Source organism: Poeciliopsis prolifica, unplaced genomic scaffold (genome assembly GCF_027474105.1).
Source record: "Poeciliopsis prolifica strain line A6 unplaced genomic scaffold, Auburn_PproV2 SCAFFOLD052, whole genome shotgun sequence".
NCBI lineage: Eukaryota > Metazoa > Chordata > Actinopteri > Cyprinodontiformes > Poeciliidae > Poeciliopsis > Poeciliopsis prolifica.
In genome coordinates, this window is record NW_026562427.1 from 952144 (window position 1) to 975502 (window position 23359).

At 38.5% G+C, this 23359-nt stretch overlaps 2 protein-coding genes across 3 annotated transcripts in view; both read left to right on the top strand.

Moving 5' to 3' along the window:
* The first annotated feature begins 7867 nt into the window (after positions 1-7867).
* hepacam2 (HEPACAM family member 2) lies at positions 7868-20148 on the top strand. Its single transcript, XM_055058923.1, has 9 exons — positions 7868-8069; positions 11935-12294; positions 12382-12669; positions 14874-15173; positions 16121-16240; positions 16568-16589; positions 16666-16700; positions 18123-18196; positions 18323-20148. Exons 1-9 carry the CDS (start codon positions 8012-8014, stop codon positions 18431-18433), a joined length of 1368 nt encoding a protein of 455 aa, XP_054914898.1. The 5' UTR covers positions 7868-8011; the 3' UTR covers positions 18434-20148.
* A 2250-nt stretch (positions 20149-22398) lies between these two features.
* Positions 22399-23359, top strand: part of vps50 (VPS50 EARP/GARPII complex subunit) — a 101281-nt gene continuing 100320 nt past the window's right edge. For both annotated transcript variants that reach the window (XM_055058920.1, XM_055058921.1), the window contains exons 1-2: positions 22399-22538; positions 23048-23116. In XM_055058920.1, coding sequence (XP_054914895.1) covers positions 22506-22538; positions 23048-23116 — 102 coding nt within the window. In that variant the 5' untranslated portion in view covers positions 22399-22505. The remainder of the gene's footprint in view (positions 22539-23047; positions 23117-23359) is intronic.

The following is a 23359-nucleotide window of genomic DNA, read 5'->3' on the forward strand; positions in this document are numbered from 1 at the left end:
TTGCCCTTTGTTGTCAAATTGTTGCCATTTATACAATATATTTCTGATGTCTATTTTTGTTATTCCTATAAACCTGTCTTGTGATTCATTATTGAGCTATTTATCTGTTGAAAAAAAAATAGAAACATATTTTATTGTTGTGATATCAAAGTTAGAATCGTTTCAGGATGTTGATTATAATTTCAATTGACATGTGCGGACTGTTCTCACATTTGATCTTTTATATTCGTTTATTCCTTTTAATTATTTTTTTGGGGAACATTTTTGAATACCATGTTTTTCTGGCAAATACATTTCACTTGTTTTCGACAGATGCATCCAGATGCTGCAGCATTGCACTTGGTTCAGATTAGTCATTCGGTCCTTTTCTGTACAGCTCATGTTAAGTCATGCAATACTTGCATATGAACCGCACACATATGTGCTGCACTCCTGTCCTTGTGCCGGTTCTGCGTCCCTCTCAGTGGAATAGCAGAAGAGGTGTTTTTGTGTTCATCTGTGTGCAATTGGAGGGGGTGAAGGGGACTGACCCTGACCAAAGTGGTACTCATTTGTCACTGCTTTAAAGAAATACAAATCTAATCATGCAGTTTCCCATCACTATACCAGAATGTCAAGACCTTCAGACCACACTTTTGCACACATGCAGTTCTTTAGAAAGATGTCTTAACATGCAAACCTTCCCAGCTAGGGTTCCATCTTAAAACTCATTTTTCACAGGTTCCTGACACTATAATGGATGTAAAGTGCACTGTGGGTCCTTCAGCTCTTTGTAGTACTACATTTTAAGCAGCACAAAAAGCAGAATTATAGCCTGGAGTAGGTGGTGGAGATTTTTCTACATGTTGACAAAATTATGGCACAGCAGAGTTGAAAGGTTTTAACTCAAAATAATAGAAATGTAGTGGGAATGAAACTATGAACCACCCAAAAAAAGGATTTATAGGTTAATCTATGGTAATTGCCATAAGGTACTAATCGCGTCAGCCCTTTTATACTAAAAATCACGCTCATCCATTGAGACACATATTCCGAGATTGTAAGCAAAGTGGAATTTCGGAGGAGCCAGAATTAAACTCAAAACTCTTCTACATTCACGAGACTTTTCTTCTCAGCTGAGGAAAAGATGCTTTGTCTGAGTCGGCCCGAACTGTGTTTGAGTTTGTTTGTTTTTTATTCTTTGATTAAACCCGTCTTACGACATCTTAGTTTTTTTTCCAAAAGGTCAAAAGCAGGAATTAGGAGTGACATCACTGCTGAATTTTTATGTCACACCAAGCCAAGACCCAAAATGATCTGCTAATGGTTGATAGCTAGAGTGAGCTAAAAAGGTAACCACACAGCAGAACGTATTTTTCTCTATTCCATGTATTCAAAAATGAATGCAACATGTTCATGAGTTAAGTATAAGATGCTTCACTGGTTTAGTAAGTTACTGTCAGAAGTGCAAATTAACAGTTTATTTCTGCCGTCTCATAAAGTTTCATACACAAGGCAGCCATTTTGGATTTTGAAGAATGGACTGCTTTTCAACACAAAATTTGGACTTATAGAGGTTTGAACAACTTTATTAAACCCACATTCTTATCAAAAGATGCCTGCCTGGACATCCAAAGAGTCCAAGGGTCAGGATTTATTTTCACACATTTTTAATTTACTCCTCACTATTTACTGTTTTCTGTTGATAATTTGCTTTTCTTGGCTTTCTGTGCATCACTTTATCTTATGACAGGCTCACAGCATGACTTGGGTTTTGTCTGAGGTCTTAAATCTCCTAAAACCTGCCAAAAAAAGAGGAGGATGCATGTAGGTGATTGATCCTTTTCGATAGCTTACATGATGTTGTTGTTTTCCCTGTTTTGCTTTTTGCTTTGTGTAAAATGCTGCAGTTAACAAGCAGATTCCACAGAATCTGGATGAAATTGATTTCCTGATTACGTTTAACATCACACAGTCAAGTAATACAAGTCTAAAATATCCATAAATATCAACTATCACATACACAAACGCATTCTGATGAGGTTTGTATGTCAGATTAAAAGTACCTTTTTAACCTTCTAACAGGTATTAAACATACTTTATACGAAGCCAATATTTCTGTTTCTAAATGTAGTAATAGTCTAAACGTTGTTTTCTAAGTATAAATGAACATTACAATAATATTCTAATTTAGTTGCACACAAATGTATTTTGATGACAGGTTTATGCGCAGTAATTGCTGGGAATAACCCCTTAGTCATATTTGTGGTTGAACGATCAGTCAACGGAAACTTGACAGCAGGTTAGGGTCATGCAGTGTCTGTTTAAACCAGGGTTTGTGCAACTATACTGCTTCCTTTTCTCATCATTTAAAAAGATCGGGTGAGGTTTAAGTGTTTTGCTTGTCATTACCACAGTTCTTGCCGAAATATTTCAAGAAGGGTTCAAATTCAAATTCCAGACCTAAATATGTTGAACCTTGTAAGACCTGAAAATGTGTGTCCGGATATGTTCTCCATCCCATCTGAACGAGTCGGAGTGACTGTTCAAAGAAGAAAGGACAAAATTGGAAGATCAAAATAGCTAACTATGAGATTGTGATGCATCAAAAAGTTTAAGCAGAATGAGTATTTTTATGAGGCACTGCTATTTTACACAGAGGACAAGGTGACTGAGGTCTGACAGTGCTGTAATTTTTAAAGAAAGACACTCTGGCCCTATAAATCTACTGTAAAGCAGCAACAATACAGAGGAAACCACTCTTATGCATTTGTTTGGTTTACGTGTCATCTTGGTAGTGTTTCATACCTGAAAATGTGTGCTGGAGTGATGTAGCGAGGCTTAAAGTATTGCTCTGTCTTCTTCTTGAGGTTGCTCTTGAAAATCTGGTCAGTTTTTTTTACCTCACTGCAGACATGATGTGATTCTGAGCTCTGGGCGGCAGTATAAGTTGAAACTACAAAGCTCAGGTCTGAGTAAAGCCAGAACTGACTTTCACACTGGGATCATGATCTGTCCTGAAGGCCAGCAGTTTTCTGCAGCAGAGAACATAGAGGAGGCTGTGTCCACTCAGCTCTGCATGCACATGAACATGCACAAACCCACACACACAAACACTGGTCACCTTTTTCAAATGGATGAATCTGGCTATATGAATGCGTGTGAGTGTGCATGTGTGTGTTTTTGAACCGAATCCTGCTGGAGTTTTCATCAAAGAGTTGCGGCTTAAGTGGAACAAGCGTGCACTTTCATTTCTCTAGTTTAGTAAATATAAATGTTGCTCTGCACAGACATACTGCTTAGCCATATCTGGAGCAAACACTAAACTTTTTAATGTTCACTACCTTCCTGCATTATAATACATCTTAAAAAAAGGAAAAACATCCATCCCGAGTTATAATTTGTGATTTTCCATATGCTTAAATCCTTAAGAGCAGGAAACAGGATTATATGGGTGTAAACTATGCAAACACAACTGTTGAGGAAAGGCTTTATCAGTGCTACACCTGTCATTGATAAATTTTGTCACGTGCATTTGGTCAGTGTGGATTGAGGCTGGCAAGAGATCAAGATAAGGTGCAAGCTTAATTATTTTCACAGCTCTGCCTTTGAATTAAGTATAGCAATGACTCAAATGATGTTGTTGAACCCACACTGACCAGATATTACAGATCTCCGCTGAGCTTTACAATGCTTGGATGCAATTTTGAACATTCAAAGTTCAGCGTTAAACTGGAAGAGGATCTGAGTTGCAGGCGGCAGGATTCGACGTCGGCTTGTTTCCTGTCATTGACTGCTGGTCACATGTTGCGTGGGCGCAAGATAGCGTAATGAGTTAAAGGGGTGAGGTTTGTGCACTTACATGCTAAGGGGAAAAACTATCAACTCAATGCATGACAACAGTCTGAGCACACACCGTTCTGACTGACTGCTACAGGGGGGACGGAAAGAAGTTCTATAAGATGCACCTGATTCGTTCATTCTGAGGAAAACAGTCAGTTCTTGTTGAAAAGTTGACAGGCAAAAAAAAAAAAGTCAGGTCCCAGGTGATAAAAGGGTTCAACGGTGCAGCAGTAAAAAAAAAAAAAAAAAAGAAAGAAGAAAAACAGTCCATCACTCAGTTTTTCCTGCTCACATAAATCAGAATGAAGGAGACTTTGTTGTGTTGCTACTGACAGTCAACCTCATACACAACACCCTGTAAAAATATCTTTGCACCAAGAATGTTTGCACATTTGTGATGTTAGAGCCTTGAAAGTTACCTAATGTTGGAAGTTTGGACAAACACACAGCAGCACAGAATTTTCAAAGGGAGGGAGAAAAATCTTTTTGACATACAAAAATCTGAAAGGTGTGGAATGCATATGAATTCAGCTGCCGTGTATCTGAAAGCTGCAATTACAGCTTTGGGATGTGTTCCTACCAAATCTCGCAAAAACCTGGCCAATTTCGTAAGAAAAAATAATTTTACCTCAATCAGAATAGTGGAAGAGCATCTGTGAACAAATTTTCACTTAGTTGACTGTGCTATTCTATCTCAGGAAGATGCTTTAATTTAATCCAGTATCTGATGTTCCAGTCTGTGACCGCCAGCATCATGCAACTTTTAAATATGTTTCTGCTTTAAAATATCTAGTAATTGACCCTTTTAAGGTGCGTTGGACCAGTGGTGTGTCTAAAAGTTGCAGAAAAGCAACCAGTTATTCCTTTTTTGGCTCTGGTCGTGCATTTCGCACCAGCTGGAAGATAAACTTTCAATTATTTTGCATCCTGCCATTTTTTTTTTCTTTTGCTCAAACTACTAACTCTGACCAGCTTCCCTGTCCATGCTGAAGAAAAGCTTTCCCACAGCACACCACTGCCACCATCATACATCACTATGGGGAAGGCATTTTCAGGTGCAGAGTCAGCGTTCTGCCTCACAGTGTTTTTAGCTGTAGGTCGAGATATTCCAGTTCTGTCCTTTCTGACCAGAGCGCCTCTTAAACATGGCCTCTGTGTCTTTAAAAAGGACAGAGAAGCTATGTGTCCTTTTTACCATGCGTCACAAGGGATTTCTTGTAACTTCTCTTCACCGGTGGCTTTCTGCTTACCATAAAATCTGCTTACCATAAAATTGCGACTAATTGTTGTCTTGCTGACGAATTGTTTCTCCTCAGCTGTCACAATAGACCAGCTAGTTATTTCCTTGATTAAAGTGACCTTAATTCAGCCTTGAGGATGTAACATGGGCATTTCTTCAATAATTTAATGCATATAAATAATTTGGCAAGGCATTGAGTAATATATTAGATTATTAGCATATATGTTCAGTGGCTCCTTCCACACTTCTGCATCCTTTCTTATGAAACTGCTGGGGCCTCTAGCATTACAACACAGCTATATATATCTTTTCTTTTTTTTTTTTCTTTACCGCAATGAAAGGAGAAAAAAATATGTATGAGAGCTTGCAGTGACACCCCATGGGGCCCCAGCGTAACGACTGCTCCAGACACTCGTATGCCAATAGCATGGCCTTGATGTGGGCTGGTGCGCTGTGTCTGCTCTCAGTGTCAGCAGCTGCAGGGCCAAGGTTGCTAAAAGAGAGGAGAAATGAAAGAGAAGGCAACGAAAGCAGGAAGCATGCACAAACGCTAAGATTAAGAAGTGAGGAGAAAACAGATGAGAAGTTTCATGGGAGAGTAGATAAGTAATGAGGCACCATAAGTGAAGATGAAGTGCAGTTTATCGGTGATGTCGAAAGGAGATTTAGAGTTAAGTTGAAATATCTGAGGAGGAAGCTGATTGGCTGCAGATCACTTTAGATCCGAGAACCCTTTGGACGTCGCAGTGGTGACTATATTTGCTTTAAAAATAGTAACTGGGTGATTTTAGACCGATACATAATGTCATTTTAGACAGAAAAGCATCTGCAGAGCTTCAGTCTCTAATCAGATCACTCGGCAGATATGTGCATCTGACTGTCAAATAAAGTAATGCCGGCTATTTCCTTAACATTTTCACTTTGCATCTTTTAAATGGTTGATCTGACTGATCTTTCTTCAGTTCAGAGTCTTGTCAAAAGCTCAGAGTAGAAGGAGAAACATCATTAGGTAAGAACTATGTGTGTTTCTCAATATCCCTTCATTGTATGCTGAAATGTTCAGTGTTTACTGAAAATATACACAACTGACTTGTAAGCTCTTTTGTAGCTATTAGTAACGGGAGTCAGTGGACTGCGAGGTGGAAATGCTTAATTGTTTTTCTGTTTTTACAAATGACAACTTGCTTTTGGATCTCGCTGCCCTGAATCAAGACTTTGTACAGCCACTTGTAACTGCATTTGCCGCTGCAAGTCTTTTATGTTTACATCTGCTGTAAGCATGCAAACGTTTTTTGTTCTTTTTTTCTTTGCAAAATGAAAAGTAACTGTAAACATCAATTACATAGTCTTGCATTGAATCTACTTGAGCGTCTAACAAAATGATTTCTTTTAGCTGGCTTATCGCAGCTTAAAGATAAAAACAACAACAAAACGTGATAAATCCTGTCTGCCCTGATGCGATGATCAAGAGACAGTTTAATAGACAGTTCTTCGAGAGGCGATAATGAAATTGGTTGCCTCAATAATACATTTTTCTGTTAAAAAATGATGGAACTGGAAAATATCTTTCCAAAGTATGTATAAAAAAACATTGACAATCACTCTTCAGAAAGGTCAAAGTAAAAATAGCAAACAGCTCTCAAGAAAAAGCCGACCAAAATTGAGCAGCCAGAACACAAAATGTGATTAAATTGCGGAGGCTTTTAGCTCGAACACATAACTGAATAACTGATGTGTTGACCCCATCTACAGGCAAAACAGAACCATGCAGTCTCTGGTGACCAAAAGACAGAGAGACACACATAGAGGTTTCAGTTCATTAGAAGGGAAAACACAAAGAACATCTGACTTTCATTCAGTTTAAGTATGAAAACTTCAAAACCAGAAAGTATGTTTGGGCTTAAGGATGGATAAAAACTGCCAGCGCAATAACCGATTTCCCTAATAGTGCCATCATCAAGTCAGGGACTTATTTGTGTAGTTTACAATGACCCAATTCATTCCCTGTGCTGTTCAATACCGAACAAATTACATCATCCAAGCAAAAAACCTTCTGCAGCAACAACCAGGGGACATATCAAGTGTAAGAGCCAATGTTTAATTTGGCCTTCTGGAAATCAAATTAAGACAAATCCTCGTTTTAATCTGGACAATTGTGTGAGGAGGACAGGAGGATGTCTGTGGAGATATTTGGCATCTTTAGTGGAAAGGAAGACATTTCCACAGTAATCTCCTTATTTGCATCTGCCCTTTCACAGATGAAAAGCAAAATGCACCTTTTTTTCAAAGCAAACATTGTGAAGGGAACTCAGTGAACATTTTCCTCTAACTTTAGACTCATTCTCCTCCCCAGTGTTTTCCTCGCAGGTGAAAGTCTTGGGAAAATATTTGACAGGTATTTATTTTCCAGAATTTCTGACTTTCAGCTCTAATCTTTCTGGACTTCCAGCATGATTCCAGACTGAATAGCTGACTGCTGAGCGCTGAGCAACAATGCCACATGACGTTAGAAGTTAAAAGCGTTGTTTCGCAGCCCCGGGCATCGAAGCAGCAGACAGCTGGCGTGCTAAAGTGTAAAGAAACTCTGCTCTCGACTATCCTTTTACAGTTTCATGTCTCGGCTCCCCTTTGACAGACTAAGACCCTCATCCTCAGGGCAGGTTTGTTTCCATGTGAGTGTCAGGGCCACACTGTGCAGCTCCTCTCTGCCAGGTGGACCTCTTACTCTGTGTCACATGGGAGGAGCATAAAGCTGCATGCAGGAAAGCTTCTGCAGCTTCTCTTATTTCCCTGGCAAATGTTGTCACCACAGCCAGTCTCACTTCTCTTCTCCTCCTCCTTCGCCTCCTCCTGCTCTTCTTTCCCTTCCTTTTTTCTCCTCTGACCGACGTCCCACACGCCCTGCCTGCACATCGGAAGTCCCTCATATTCCCCAAAGGATAAGATGCCATGGAGGCCACCAGAACAATGTTGTTGTGTGTCTGCTCCGTCCTGTTTGTCCTAACAGGTGAGAGTTTCAAAGTGTTTTTGTGGCGGGATGCCGACCATGAGCCATCATGGTTGTGTTGGTTATGACTATTACTGTTACTGAGCAAGTACGATGGTACTGCTTGCCTCGCAATGTGAGTGGCAGATTTGTTCTGAAACTGGGGGTCAGTGCTGCTTTACAATGGACTTTATAAAATGTAAATTGTTGGGACATAAGAGGAACTATCCAAACAACAGCTAGACAAGTTTCTACTGTTTATTTTAATGCTTTTTCCCCCATATTATTATTATTTTTTCAAAGTAGTTCTCCAAAAACATTTAATCTATTGTGCTTGAATTTTCATGCGTTTGCCTAATTACAGTCATGATGACACAATCAAGAAGTGGTGATGGATTAATGACAAAGTGCGAAGAAGCAAAGTTCTGGTCTATCACATAAAATCTCTTTAGCTTCTGGCTGAAAAGCTATGAACGCTTTTAATAGGTGCTGCAAAGTTTGTCAATAAAAGCTATATTTCGGAAACCTTTTCTGTTTTTGACAGCGACAAGTTCCTGCGCTTCTGTCGTCACAGTGGGTCTGCAAAGACAATTTATTTTTGTTTGTATTTCTATGTATTTTAAATAGAACTTGCTGCTTTGCCGTGTCAGCAGCAGATTTTCTGGACAAAAAGGGAAACACACAATATTTCCTCTGTTCACTATTTGATGTTAATAAAGGAAATTTATTTATCAAGGAAGCAGGAAATAATAATATTGAACAACTGCATAGAATGATTGCAAGGGTTTCTAAACAGCATAATCTCCTGGATTATAGTTAGTAATTTATTTCTAAACATAAAAAATAAAAATGGAAACTTAGACAATTCTTTTGTGTCCTCCTCAATTTTCATTATTTTTATTCTTTGTTAGTTTGCCTTATTGTATTTATCTATTTATTTTTTAAAATGTGTCCTATGCCTGCCGCTAAGATCAGCTACATGATGGGACTGGTGGCTGTGCAGTCAGGAGTACATTTGTTCTTTGCTGTGTGGAATATTGCTCAGCTGACTTTATTAAAATAGATAAATAATGAACTCTTGGGAATGAGAGAAAATGAAAACAAAAAAAAAGAGTAGAAGCTGAGTTTCATTTTTGCCTTGTAGGGTGGGTGGATTGACACAGTGCTTGTCAAAATGTCTTTATATTCCTATAACAAAAAAGTTAATATTTTGAGAAATTTTCTCAAATGAAAGAACTTTATTGATGCAAATCTTAGGTTTTCTCGCTGAAAATGAAATTTTAGATATGTCCTCCCATCGTCAGCAACGCAATGTGTCTTGACAGAATTAGCTTAAGTTCTATTATTGGTTGAGGTTAGTGGAAAGCCGCCGCGAGGATCTGTGACTCAGAAACTGCAGTCATGAACCAGTGTACTTCACTCATTGTAAACTACATTAAATTCATCCAGCACAAAGTTTCCTAACTGCTTTGATATTTGTACCGCTAACCCTCCTGGAAACGAAGGCCTGTTTGTCTTATCCGTTAAAGCACAGGGGATGGTGGTGTTCGGAGATGCACCTGTTGACTTTATTTAGTGTCCAAACATCTTGGATGTGTGTGAGGGCGATAAGGTGCAGGTGCTGGTCGCTCTCCACATGTTGCTTGTTTAAAATCTTTGTGTGAGGGCATGTCCGCTTAGCGAAGATATTCTCTCCCCTAAAAGCCCATTGTCACAGCAATCTTACACTCTATCACCACAACAATTGCCAAGCTGTTTGGGGACAACAACGAGGGAGCGGGCTGGGCACACTTCTACTCATTCTGCCCTTTTTAACCATCTCTCAGCTGGTGTAAACACACACACACACACACACACACACACACACACACACACACACACACACACACACCCCCCCACACACACACACACACACACACACACACACACACACAGTGACACAGAAACTGGCCTGCGGGCTGGAGAGTGGAACGTGTCTCTGTGGCTTTTTGCGCTGCATGTATTATTTAGGACATAACTGCAGACACACAGAAGATGTATTGTGATGAGCAACGTGGGCGGCAGTCAACACACGACAGGCTGAAACTGTGTCTCGCAAAATTATTTTGCGATTTAACTTTTTTTTTGCATTTGGTCACAACCACAAACTTTTATTGTGATAGATCAACACAGATTATCATGGTGAAGAGAAAGACAAATAAGAGAACTGGGATGCATATTTAAACTTAGCGAACCTGGGTGAGTACTTTCCATACGAATGAGAAGTTTGACTGGGCCATTATCCCACTTGAATGCTTTGATGCAAACCATTCAATTGTAGCTCTAGTTGCATGTTTAGGGCCATTATGTCACCTCAGTCTCAAATCTTTTGCCGACTAGCACATTTTCTGCTTGTACTGATCTGTATGTGCTCTCTATCCAGCTTCCGACTACAGTAGTTGACACCATCTCGTCTGTCTCTGCTGAAGTAGAGCATCACATGATGTTCCTACCATCATATTTCACTGTGAGAAAAATGTGTTCAGGGTGCTGAACACCACACATACCAATGCATATATGCACAAACAGTTCACTCAAAGTCTCATCTAAACAATGCACCTTCTTCCACACATTTGCTGTGTCCTGTACTTGGACTTCTTACATCTCTCCTTGAACAGTTGCTGACTTCTTGCTGCTCTTGCAATGTTTTTCCCAGTTGAGCTGTGTATCTGTGCAGCTCCTCTAACGTTATTATGGACCTCTTTTGCTTCTTTTGTAATTATTAAACTTCTCCACAACTGGATCCCTGACCTGTCCGCTTTGTTCCTTGGTCTTCGTGACGCTGTTTGTTCACCAACATTCTCTCTCAACCCGCTGTGGCTTTCACAGAATGGATGGATTTAATCTGCGATTAAATTACGCTCAGGTGAATGCAGTGTGAATACATTCGCAGGGCACTGTACCAATTAGACCTCGGAAGAAAGAAAAGCTTATTGGGCCAAAAGTAAATCAAACTATGCTATGTTTGTTTAAATTTAGCACAAATGAAGAACTCCAGAGAATTCCAGAGAAAGACGATACACAAATAGAAGTGTGGTTCACACAACAGAAAGAGGAAGATGAAACAGAACACGCAATAAAATTATAAATATTTGAGCTTGTTTTGCACATGTTTTAAAGAGTCTCATGTTCTTTGCAGCTTGTCTTTTTATGGGCTTGTGATAGCTAACTGCATGGCAACTAAACCGAAGCCTGCACAGACGGAGACGCTCAATACATCAGCAATTATTGTAACTTCAGACAGCCTGACCGTTTGCCGCACAGCGAGTCAAGATCAGACAGGCCTCATGCTTGACAACAACGACACCCTTTAGTAAGCTGGGTCAATATTAACTCACTACAGTTTCAGGACGTGGGCAATTTGAAAAGCAGGATACAAACTGGATGCACTGGTTTGGTTTCATCGACACACCAGCAACCAGTGCTGATCAATAACATTCTGCTGGGTAACAGAAATAGAAAGCATAAATAGAAAATACACGCAGTAAGTTGCGTTGTTTGATCTAAAGAATTACATTTTGTGTTTTAGTACTGAACTATTGTGGAAGGGGATCGTTAAATTGAAATTGTTTTGTTGGCAGGATTCTGTTATCACCAACTTTTCATTTTTATTTACATATAATCTATGTTGGGTGATGACCGAAAAGAAGATGGAGGAGCTGCTTCTACCCCTTAAATAACTGATAAGAATTGAGAAAAACCCCTGATTGTAAATTGTTGCTTGTTTATTGAATATCTTCACGTTTAATTTATTTTGTGTTAGCATTACACAAGTTCATATCTTTAGTTGAAGTTTTAACAAGTCATCTTTAGTTTTTTTGTCCTAATCTTATGTCCTTTATCTCAGATGTCGGCTGTGAACTGATTCACATTCGTTCATCGGTTCATCATGGAACCAAAGGGAAGGATCTTCTCCTCTCTGTCGATGCCAGATTCCCACTGGATGAAGCTGAGATCCAGGGAACTTGGTCTCACACTAAAGTGAGCGGTGCCAGCACCACGTTGGTCACATTTACCAAAGACAGCAAAATCGTAGACATGATGTACCGCAAGCGCCTGGACTTCAGAGAGCCAAACGCTTCTCTGTCAATCCGGAATTTGAAAGAGGATGACGAGGGATATTACAAGCTGAGCCTCAACATAGAGTTTCGTCACGAGAAAGGAAAGGTGAAGAAAGAAGAAAGAACTATTCATGTGATAGTAGACGGTAAGTTATCAATTCTTTGATTTTATGCTTCCTGACATGCTGATTGGAAAGACAATTAGCAATCTTTTGTTTTTCATTCCTATTTAGAGCCTGTTTCCAGACCAGTCATTGAGAAGAAGCCAAGATATACAGTCATAGAAGACAAAGCAAATGTAACTTGGACTTGTTCTGTCGAGAAAGGAACAAGAGTTGTGTTCCGGTGGCTAAGGGATAATGTTTCACTTACTCCCAACGAGAGATACCACTTTACTCAAGACAAGTCCACGCTGATGATTAGCCCTGTGAGAAAGGAGGACAAAGGGACTTATCGCTGTGCTGTCAGCAACCCTGTGAGCCAAATCATTGAAAGCAGGGGAGTGGAGCTCAGTGTTTACTGTGAGTAGACGTCCATCTTCTCGATCTGCCTTCCATTTATTATTTCACTAGTTTCACCTGGGAAACTCCTGAATCTGTTTAGCTGAGTTCACACTCAGTAAAAGACTGAAATTCAACATTTAAATGTTGTGCTTGCAAACCAAAATTTTTGACAGCGCCTCTTTTATAATTTGAAAACAAATATCAATGAGATTAAACTTGCGGATGGCTGAGAACACAATGCTACCACTATTTAAACTATTTAACTCTCACCCACAAAACACTTACATGCTGTCCAATGGGTCATATATTATATATATTTAAATATATATTTAGCATCCTCCCACTTAGTTTAAATTATACACCACAGCAAATCTGTTCTTTTATTTTAATCACCTATATGTAAAAGTGCTCACAAATATGTTTTTACAGTCCCAACACGAATGTTCTGACAATTATAAACATATTATGTCTACTTTTTTTTTTTTTTAGTTCTCTCTTTTGCAATTTCCCCCGAGGTGTTTGATCAGGTGTATGTAAATTTTCACAAACTCCTGTTGCTACCTGCTGCTGTCACCTGAAAACATATTTCTCTTACGGGAAAGTATTTGCATGGGAACAGACTTATCTCAGTGGGCTCTGATATTTTACCAGGAGTGCTGATAAAGCTCTCCTAACTCTGGGAGTCTGAGGCAACATGGAGTCTAATTTGTGAATTAATTTGAATATGTGTCAATTTCAACGAAACCAAAGATAAAAACACAAAGGTTTATTTTTCGTTTATTTAGTATTTCTGATTTTTCTGACCTTAAGCGTAACTGCCATAGTCTGAAGTTGTTGGTTTAAAGCAGCAGCCACTTTTGGATAAGTCTCAATTTATGCTGGGATTTGGAGAACATATTCAAAAGGGATCTATGAGATTCTTGTGTTTCTTGAAGTAAACACCCATTTCACCTATTTTCAAAAATAATAGACGCTGTTCAAACTTTGGCTTGAAGTGTTGTTCACAGGAGTGTGCTACCTGTTGATTTAATTGTGGTGCTCCTTACAGTGAAACTAGAGTAGGAAGATATGTCTTTCCCTTAAGGCCAAACTTGTCCTTGTGCATGTCAGCAACCAAGATTATTGAGTGTTTAAAAACAAGACTCACAAGCGTTTCAGGCTTCAGTGTTTTAGTTTTTCCTTTCACTTTGGGGGTTAAAATAGGTAGTATTGCCTTTTTCTAGCATGGAAAGTTTGAAGCATCACTTCCGATATAAATATATACAATTTAGGTAAAAAGAAAGTGCGTTCTCTGCTTATTCTGTCAGTCCTGTCACACTACAGATTATCAGGTTTGTGTTTTAGTAGCAGTAGGAAGTATTAACTACACAATTTGATTTCTACAATGTATTTTTTTGGGACCAGTTATAGATTTCTACCTCATAAGTGTCAAAGACACATTATGTGTACCAACATGTACACAACTGCTAAAACAATGTAACTGCAAATCCAATGACACAGGATTTAGTTAAATCACTTCACCCCAAAAGTATAAACATTTTAATTGTTTGGGGCATGTGGGTTGAAACTGAAAGGGAAAATTATGCCAACGCTTATTGTTGGCATAATTTGAATTATCTGACCACCTGTAGTCAGGCAGAGCCTTTAAATTTTATTCTCAGATGCACAGTTGATCCTGTTATATATCTAAAAAAACTACTGGAACGTGACACCACAAAGAGTACTGTACCTGAACATGAAATAGCAGAATACTTTTACACCTGGGTGATCTCAGAACATGGATTCACTTCAAAAATATCCCAAGACTTGAGTTTGTTCAAATCTACTTAATTTCTCACTTTCAGACCCACATAACAGGTGTTTTTATATTTAACTTTACTGACGCAAACTGTTGCATCTGGAGAGACAAAAAAAAAGTTTGTAAAATAACAAACGTTTATTTTGAAATTTGTTGCTCCAATGCTCCAATGGAAACCAGTGGTGTCCATTTGAAGAAACACATCAAGACACAAACCCATAGGTCTAGTTTTGACACCACCACATGAAACCTGATTATAAAAAACAAGTTCAGGCAAACCAGGCTCAATTCACTCATTGATTATTAAAATCCTGCAAGTAATGACCTGAAAAGTTCCCATCATGCAATGAAATTAGGTTGTTCATTAAACTATAGAACACTATTTAGCAAAGCAAATTGTCATGTTTTCCTGACCCACACACAGATGGTCCCTACAACCTGGAGGTGAACTCTGTCCAGGGCCTCCGAATAGGAAAAGTGTTCACCATTAACCCCGGAGAGCTGGTGTACTTCGAATGCCAAGCCGATTCCAACCCCCCTAACAGCTACGTCTGGATCTCCAAGAGCCCCAATGCCACAAAGATCATCACAACGGGGCCGCAGCTGCAGGTGAAGTCCGACGAGCTGGCCCAGACTGAGGACTACCTGTGCAGAGCCTTCAACAACGTGACCAAGAAGCAGGACGAGGCACAGTTCACGCTGGTGGTGGCCAGCTACAGAACAGGTGGGTGGAGGGTGGAATATGGCAGGACAGAGCAGAGCGTGGGTTGGTTTTGGGAATACTCGAAGATAAACACTCTGTGAACTGTGCTTTGTGCCGAAAGCAGAAGAGCCTGATGAAGCGTTGAAAAAAAAAAAAGAGATGTCACTTTCCAAATGATAAAGCTGTCTAGTTTGTGATAACATTGCATCTCGAGCAGTATTCTGCACAGCAGCTGGGTCACACAAGCAGGTTATGGATATAGCATAAAAAATACATGACTGTTATTGAAACTAAGATTTTATCTCTGTTGCTAGGTTCCTGTCAGCTGCAGTCTGTATTAAAGTTCAGTGGCTGGGAAAGTCAACAGGGCATAACAGCTGTTGTGTTTATTGACTAAGTTTTATAGCATGGGCAATTTCTGTGTGCTGCATGGGGCATTGATATGTTGTCTTGGTGATAGTAAGAGCAAGCGTCACAGTGACAGTTATTGCTGATACTGCTTTTGATTTAAAACTCAGTTTGCTGCGAGTCAACAGAAGACACCTTTAAAAAAAAAAAAAAGTCAATATTAATTTAATATTAAGATACATTTTAGATTGAATGAGGGCCTTTTTTACACTCTGTTTCAAGATTTCAAAATTGATTTATATTAGCACAGTAAATAAATTTACACCAAGCATGGATGGCCGACAACCATCTGCTTTATCGACATGATTATGTCTCTTTACCTCATTATATCCCACTTTAAAGACATATTTCATACACAAAGTCTCTTAATTTTAAGTGCTGTCACTCACTGTGACCCATAAGCATTCCTTTAATTGCTGCAAGTTATATGCATTCAAAAGACCCATCTACTGAGGGCATGTACAAGTTCAAGGAAGGGAAATTTTTTTTAAAATCTCTGTCGTGCATGATGCTTTTTTGTCTGAAAATTATACATAACTATGTATTGTCTTTGTGAACAGCGAAATACGCCCATGACGGTAGATCTACGTCTCTGCTGGCAGTCATTGCGGTCTGTTCTTCATTCATCATTGGCTTTATGCTACTGTTCCTCTTCCGTAGAGCATGTCATCCAAAGAGAGGTAAAGTGATGCCCTTTTATTAACTATTAATCATTTTTAAAGATCTTGTCCATGTTAGTTTCGGTCTATTATTACTGAAAGCCTTAAATCAGAATGAGCCGATGTGACGGTAGCAACATTTAGAGTATTCTTTGCCACCTTCCTGCTTTGGATCATACAAGCTGAAGTTCCACAGAAATATTTAAATAACTTGCAAATATTAGTCAAAGTGAATGTAACACAGGCAAAGTAACTTCTCTATTTGAATATGACAGAATCGTTATGTTTCTCACATTTGGATTTGGAAATAATTGTATTTTTTTTCCCCTGTCACTTTAATATCAACAGTCCTCATGAACATCTACAACAGGTATGGACTCAGATTATTAAATCAGATCACAGTTATTGTCTAATATCTAAATAACTGTTCAAATTTCTTTTTACAGGCCGTTTTCAGAGCAGAAACGATCTCATCGCTCAGGTAACAAGGTTGACACATTCATAATGGAAAATGCCTTTATTGACATGTAAACATAAAAGCACAACATGTTATGTGGCAAACACATTACATCATCTTTGTTAGGCATTAGCACAGGAAGTAATGAATGACCACAGTTAAGATTTTATTTAATAACCCAACAAAGTTGAAAAAGTGGTTTGAAATGACGGTGAAGAGTAAAAGTAAACACAGTCAGGGAAACAGAAATACCAAACTTTATGTCATCATGGTACAATGCTGAGAAAAAGTTTCTTGTATTTTGTTAAAAATTTTAATATCCAAGACATAAGGTGAGTTATTCTAAAAACATAAAAATAAAAAGTCATCTCTAGGGGTTTGGTAGGAGGAGAACAACTCAGGTGAAAACAGAACTTGAATGTCGACAGGCCAAGGCAGGGTCAGAACCAGAGAAGCAGATAAACTTATCTACAGGTCAGGCAGGAATCCAAGGTCCAGGCACAGAAACAGATCAGGCATGTGAAGGCAATCTTAGCAGACAAATCCAAGGACGAAGCAGAAGTAGGGTCGTGTCCAGGAAAAAGAAACCGGAAGAGTGTCTGAGAGTGGCTAAGCAAGGCAGGGGAATCCAAGAGGAAAAAACCTGGTCAAGATCATAGTAAGGCAGAGAGAAGAATGCTGGATATTTACTCACACAAAGGCTTTCAGAAATCTGGCACCATCTCCCTGTCTGAGTGTTGCATATAGCTGCTGGTGAACAGGTGGATGGCATGAACCTGATTGCACTGCAGCACGGTAGGGTCCGGTTGGCCCAATGAGCTTGATTGCACCAGTGAGAGCTGAGGATGGAAACGGAGAGGGCAAACGGGCCAGAATCATAACACTCTTGTTTGCAGCATTGTTTTAATTGATCCACATTGGAGGGTCTTCCAGCACTTAAGGCTTTTGTGAGTCATGAAAAAGTGTGTCAATCAGATTTAAGACTAGACTTTTGCTAGTCCACTCCAAAACCTCCACATTGTTTTCTTTTTTTGAAAACAATGTGAAGTTCAAAGGTGAACTTGCTGCTGTCCCTTCAGTCATTGTCCTGCTGCATTACCCAAGGGAGCTTCAGCTTAAGTCACAAATTTTTAGTCGGACAAGCTCTTCTTAAAAGCTCCCCCAGTACCGGAGAAAGAGAAGAATCCTTGTTTCCTTCAATTGGTACAAATGCTCAGATCATGAAGCAACAAGTGGCTCCAGACTATTGCACTAAAGAAACCTGTTTGTCAAAGTATTATTTTTTCCCTGATGAATGCACACTTTTCTGTTAAAATGTAAAAAAAAATATATACATTTGAATTAATTGTGAGTAAATACAAGAAATATGCAAGAGGACAAACATGTTTTAGCACATTAAGATCATTTGCCTTTCTGTGATTCTTACATTATAAATGTGTTGCAAAGGTCATGAAGATGCAGCAGAGGACTTCGGCATCTATGAGTTTGTCTCCATACCAGGAAAAATGGATTCCACACAGGTGATTTACATATTGTTCTCTGATGACACTTTGAAAAGGAAGTAAAAGTCATTCTCAATTAGTTTCTGTTTTTCTCATTTTCCATTATGTCGTCATTATTTATCCCCTCTCCCCCCCCTTTCACAGTCATCATGCAAATCTCTGGCCCGGCTCGAGTCCATTCAAGATATGCACACCACCATCTACGATGTGATCAGACACGTCCCAGAGTCCCCCAGTACCGGCTTGTTGAAGTAATTGTTTGCTGGGTAGATTCAATTGTCACACTTGAAGACTGCTGCGTAGCCTTATTCTTGTGTTTGCTGCCGAACTGTTTTTTGCACACAAAATGAAGGAGACTTGTTGGGGTACACAACCTGAATATGCACTGTTACTGTCGAGAGTTTGGGACCTATATTTATCATCTTCTACTAGAAATGGGTAAAAAGTGGACATATGATTGTGTGTTTTTATTTTTTATTTTATTTAATATGATTAATTTTTTTGTCTTTTATTTAGTGTTCAATAATGAAGATCATTAAAAACCAAGCTCATTTTCATATTTGAGCTTTTTTAATGCATAAACAGCCAAAACTTTGCAACCTATGTAACATTGTTGCTTTAAGAAACAAATTAACTTGCAAATTCAAACAGTCCCTTATGTTGACGTATGTTTTCTGACAAGTGTTACAATGAAGGCATTTAATATTAACAATAATTGCCTTATTGTAAATATTGTACATGGATTATCCTAAAGAGACTTTTCATATAATATTCTATTTCCACTTTTTTCTTTCTTGTTTGTGAGGTTCCTAGAAATGGAAAAAGAAAGCACACAAAAATGTCAATATGTTTGTCTTAAGAGTGACTCTGAGTCAAAATCATACATTTTTCAAGTTTTTTTTTTCCAGGAGAAAAATACAAGAAATTTGTTATTTTACTTGTTTATTTGTATTCTATGTTTTTAAGTTTTGAATTTACCACCTCCTATGACTGTATACAATGCTCATACTGAAATAGGTGTAGAGAATTTTACTGTCGAGATAAAAATTTTGTATTTTTCACATACTGAACGTTTGTACCAGTTATTAGTGAATGTAACTTATTGCTCTGGTTGAGGGGGTTCATTAACCATCAAAAACGGGGATGTTTTGCAAGGTAGACATTTTGATGTGCACGTCAGCCAGTTGTCTACATGCAAAGTAAGTTTTTAGAAGGAAAAACAAACAAACAAAAAAAATTGAAGCTGTTTTTAAAAGTGATGTATAAAACCGTTTTGATTTTTTCCTCTATCTGTGGACATGATATACAGAGATTCTTGAAAACAATGTACCAGTCTACTTTATTTATAGCCGCTGTTGTTTTTTCTTGTTGGCTATTTTGAGACCCGACCGAGGTTATGTTTTGCTTTGTCATGGGGATAAAAGGTTGTTTTGAGACAATAAACTGTATCACACACCATTTGTAATGTTTATGTATTCTGTACAGTACTGGTCCTGTTTGGTTTCTTAAAGTGCTGTACAATAAGGATGGATTGGATCGGATTGAATTTTATCCATTTTCTTCTCTTCTCCAACGTGGAGAACCTTCTTGCCACTACCGAAAGTCAAGTTTTGTAGTTTTGTTTTGCAAACAGAAAGTCAGATGAGTTGAGGGAAAGTTTTGTGGGAGAACTTAGTCAAACATGCAACTCGCATAGAAAGCAGAGAGTACATTTCGAAAACCAATATTCATTGCTTGCAATTCCCATTTTGGACAAGTTTAATTGTTAAAACTATACAATGAATAGATGAAAAATGTAAAACAAACGGAATTTTTGAATATTCTACCTTTTCTTTGTCATTGTGCTAATGTACTTGAGTCTGTTTCTGAAAAAAGTATTCTCTTGTTTTCCTTTGCTTTTCCTGCTCAAACTGAGTAACATCAAAAGCTTTAAGAAAAAAATATTAACAATTCTGAAATGTTTGTACAGTTTGTGTATATGTGTTTTTTACTTTATTAAATATGTATGTATTTACTTTTATGGGTCATTGTAAAGTCTTTTGGCCGTCTACAACGAAACAAAATGAATGTAAACTTTGTCCTTGTGCTTCATGCAAGTTATTTACATTTTTATAAAATGGAAAAGCAGAAAAAGGTCCCTTTGTATTTAACAGATCTGGGAAGAAAAAGAAAAACCTATCAGATATTTAATATTTTGAATTTAATCTCTCCTGTTACACTTAAATGAGTTGTATGCATTGTTTCAAATCTGCAGCAGAGCGCTCATTTCTGTCGGCAGTTGGTGTGCTGGTATTCTGTGTGCCTACTGGCAGGGACAGACGGACACTTCAGCGTGTGGCAGAGTGCCCTCCCACCTGCTCCTGCTGACACCTTGTCACGAGTAAATAAGAGTGTTGATGTGGCTCATGTTTGTGCATATGTGCATTGAGAGAAAGGACAAGCAAAATGCTTAAGATTTTCTGTTTCTGAGGACCTTAGAGTTTATAAACTGGCTGACACATAGTCAGGTTTTGTATCTGTATAAATGAACCATTAAGACCAAATTCTATGACAAAATGAAAGATTGAATTCAGTAGTATTTTTGAGTTCAAACACTTGGAAATACAACATCTATAAAGTGGAATCAATACTTGCCAGAAGCTGTAGCTACCTACCAACTGCGGAGATAATTAACCACAAGTCTCAATATGATGCTCCCTTGCATAACAACAAGAAGTCTTTTTAATCTTGTTCTAATTATAGCTTATGAGCTGACCAACTCTCTGTGTCTCTTCTTTGTGGAGGCATCTCCGGGTAGCAGCGGCCATCTGTTCCGTCTCAGTGTATGCTTTAAGGGAGGCGCCGCCTTATGGATGGCTGCCTAACAAACAACAGTGGAGTAAATTCACCTAAGGGGAAAAGCTTCACCTTCATTTGACTGGGAAATCAGCCTAAAGCATGATTAACCAGGAACTAGCTCTCCCTCTGCCTCCAGTGCACAGCCTTCAGTAGAAGCCCTGACAGGGCAATTACAAACAGGCTGAGTTGGTCTGCGTGCACCGCTTTGGTAATTATTTGGAAGAGCTCACAATGCGGAGCTTGGTCTAATAACTTGGCAGAGATGGAGAAACAGGGCACTCAATCATGGAAAACATGGCATGACATGATCTCTTTTCTCGTGAATGAAATATAAATGTGGCTGGCTAAACAGCACACCCACTGCAATTTCAATCATAATATTCATCTGGTTTGATTTAGTTTATTTGGCTACTGTTGTCAAACCCTATGAATTTGTCCCCCACTCTCCCTCTTTTTTTGTCACATTCCAACTTTTAATGCATGTTTTATTTTTGATTTTGTGTGATAGATTAGCACAAATAAGTACCTCATTCTATAGGTTTGCATATTTTTGTATGACACTGCTTGTATCTGGGAGAAAAATATTTTATTTGCAATAGTTCAGGAACATTCCTGGAAGAATAAAAACAAACAATGACAACAACTACACATACAAAGCCTAATTCATCACTTGACCAGTAATTTACACCATAATATACATCAGTTTAAATAGATCATGTTTAAAGTGCCAAGAAAATATCACTTCATTAAAGCAGTAGTTATTTTTGACTGAGTATACTATGCCTTCTAAACCCACCATCTGGAGAAAAAGAGACAAAACAATGAAGCATCTTTCATCAAAGCTTCCTGGAAAATATACATCTCCAACTCATTGTGAAACCCTTGCATTATCAACAAATGGCCCACTGGTATAACTATATTACTCATCCTTGATTTAAAATAAGCAAGTGACATATGTGGTGTAATCAGGGGTTGCTATCAACATTTTTGAAGTGATCGAATGAAATACGAAAATATGAAATTTATCTGTCTTGGTGTCTTGTTCATTTTTCACTTAAGCAACAAGTTAGCCACTTGTACTCTGTTGAAAATTTACTGACATCCAGTGGCAGAAAGACCAGGCTGCAATAATAATCTTTTTTTAATCCATATTTTACAGTCATCTTAAGTCCTTTGCAAATCAAAAATATATGTATAACTTCTTTTTTCTTTCTTCTTTCTTTTTAAGATTACCACTTTTGGCTTCAATAACACACACATTTTAACGAAGTCTATCCGTAAGAAACACTGACAGGTAGAATTTTTCGTTACACGTCGTAAGAACCACATTACCCAAGATGCTGCAGGATTTTTCCAGCGCTTGGCTTCCCAGTCACGTGACAGTTAACTATGGCTTCCTTCTCGCAGTGATAGAGGCTTACTGTTGACAAGACAATATTAAAGACTTATTCATTGACTTGCCTTTTTTCACACACAAGTTGGATTCACTATGCAGAAGATAAAGTCTCTTATGGCCCGCCAGGTGAGAAAAAACATCCTTATATAAAAGGACCAGCCGGTCGTTTGTATGTGGCAGCTAACCTAGCTAACTGGCTAATTTGACAGCTCATCGTGTGGCATTTAACAGGCGGGGCGATACGAGAAATACTAAGTATTTTCACCTAGTTCTGTGAAGGTTTAGACTTAGTATTTTGTATAAAGAATAGCCTTTTTTATTTTTTCCTCCGGAGGAACACTAGACGTTCAATCCGCGAAAACACACCTGCACACAACACTTGCCCACAACAACAATGAATCATGGGTGGCTGAGTAAGTTCTCAGTTTGCACAAGAAGTAATGTTAGATTGAGTCATTTTCAGGACACAACAGAGCATATCACTGTCAGTAATCTGCACCGTCAGTTCCACTTTTTGTTGTGTGTGTTGCAGTCGTGTCATGGTAGCCGTATGAGAAAGGGGAGCTGGCTGCACGGAGAGAAAACATAAATTAAAGGTTTATGGTGTTTTTGGTTTGTTTTTGTTTTTGTGACAGGGCCTCAAAAGCCCCCAGGAGAGCATGGCTGATCTGAGTCCAGTGGAGAACTTGAGGATCCCGAGCACGGTAAGCTTTCTGTGAAACATGATGGAGCAGTACATGTTATGGTTTCAGCTAAAACGAAAACCACCTGCAATGTCTTTGTTGTCCAACAAAGAAAATGAAATGCAATTTGTGAATTCATGAAAGTGCTGAAAGTTTGTTTACAAATTCATTAGAACTGCATCAATTCAGAGATACATACAACAAAAGCTCCATCATTCCTTCTAATATTTTATATTCATTACAAAATATTAGTCTTTACTAATA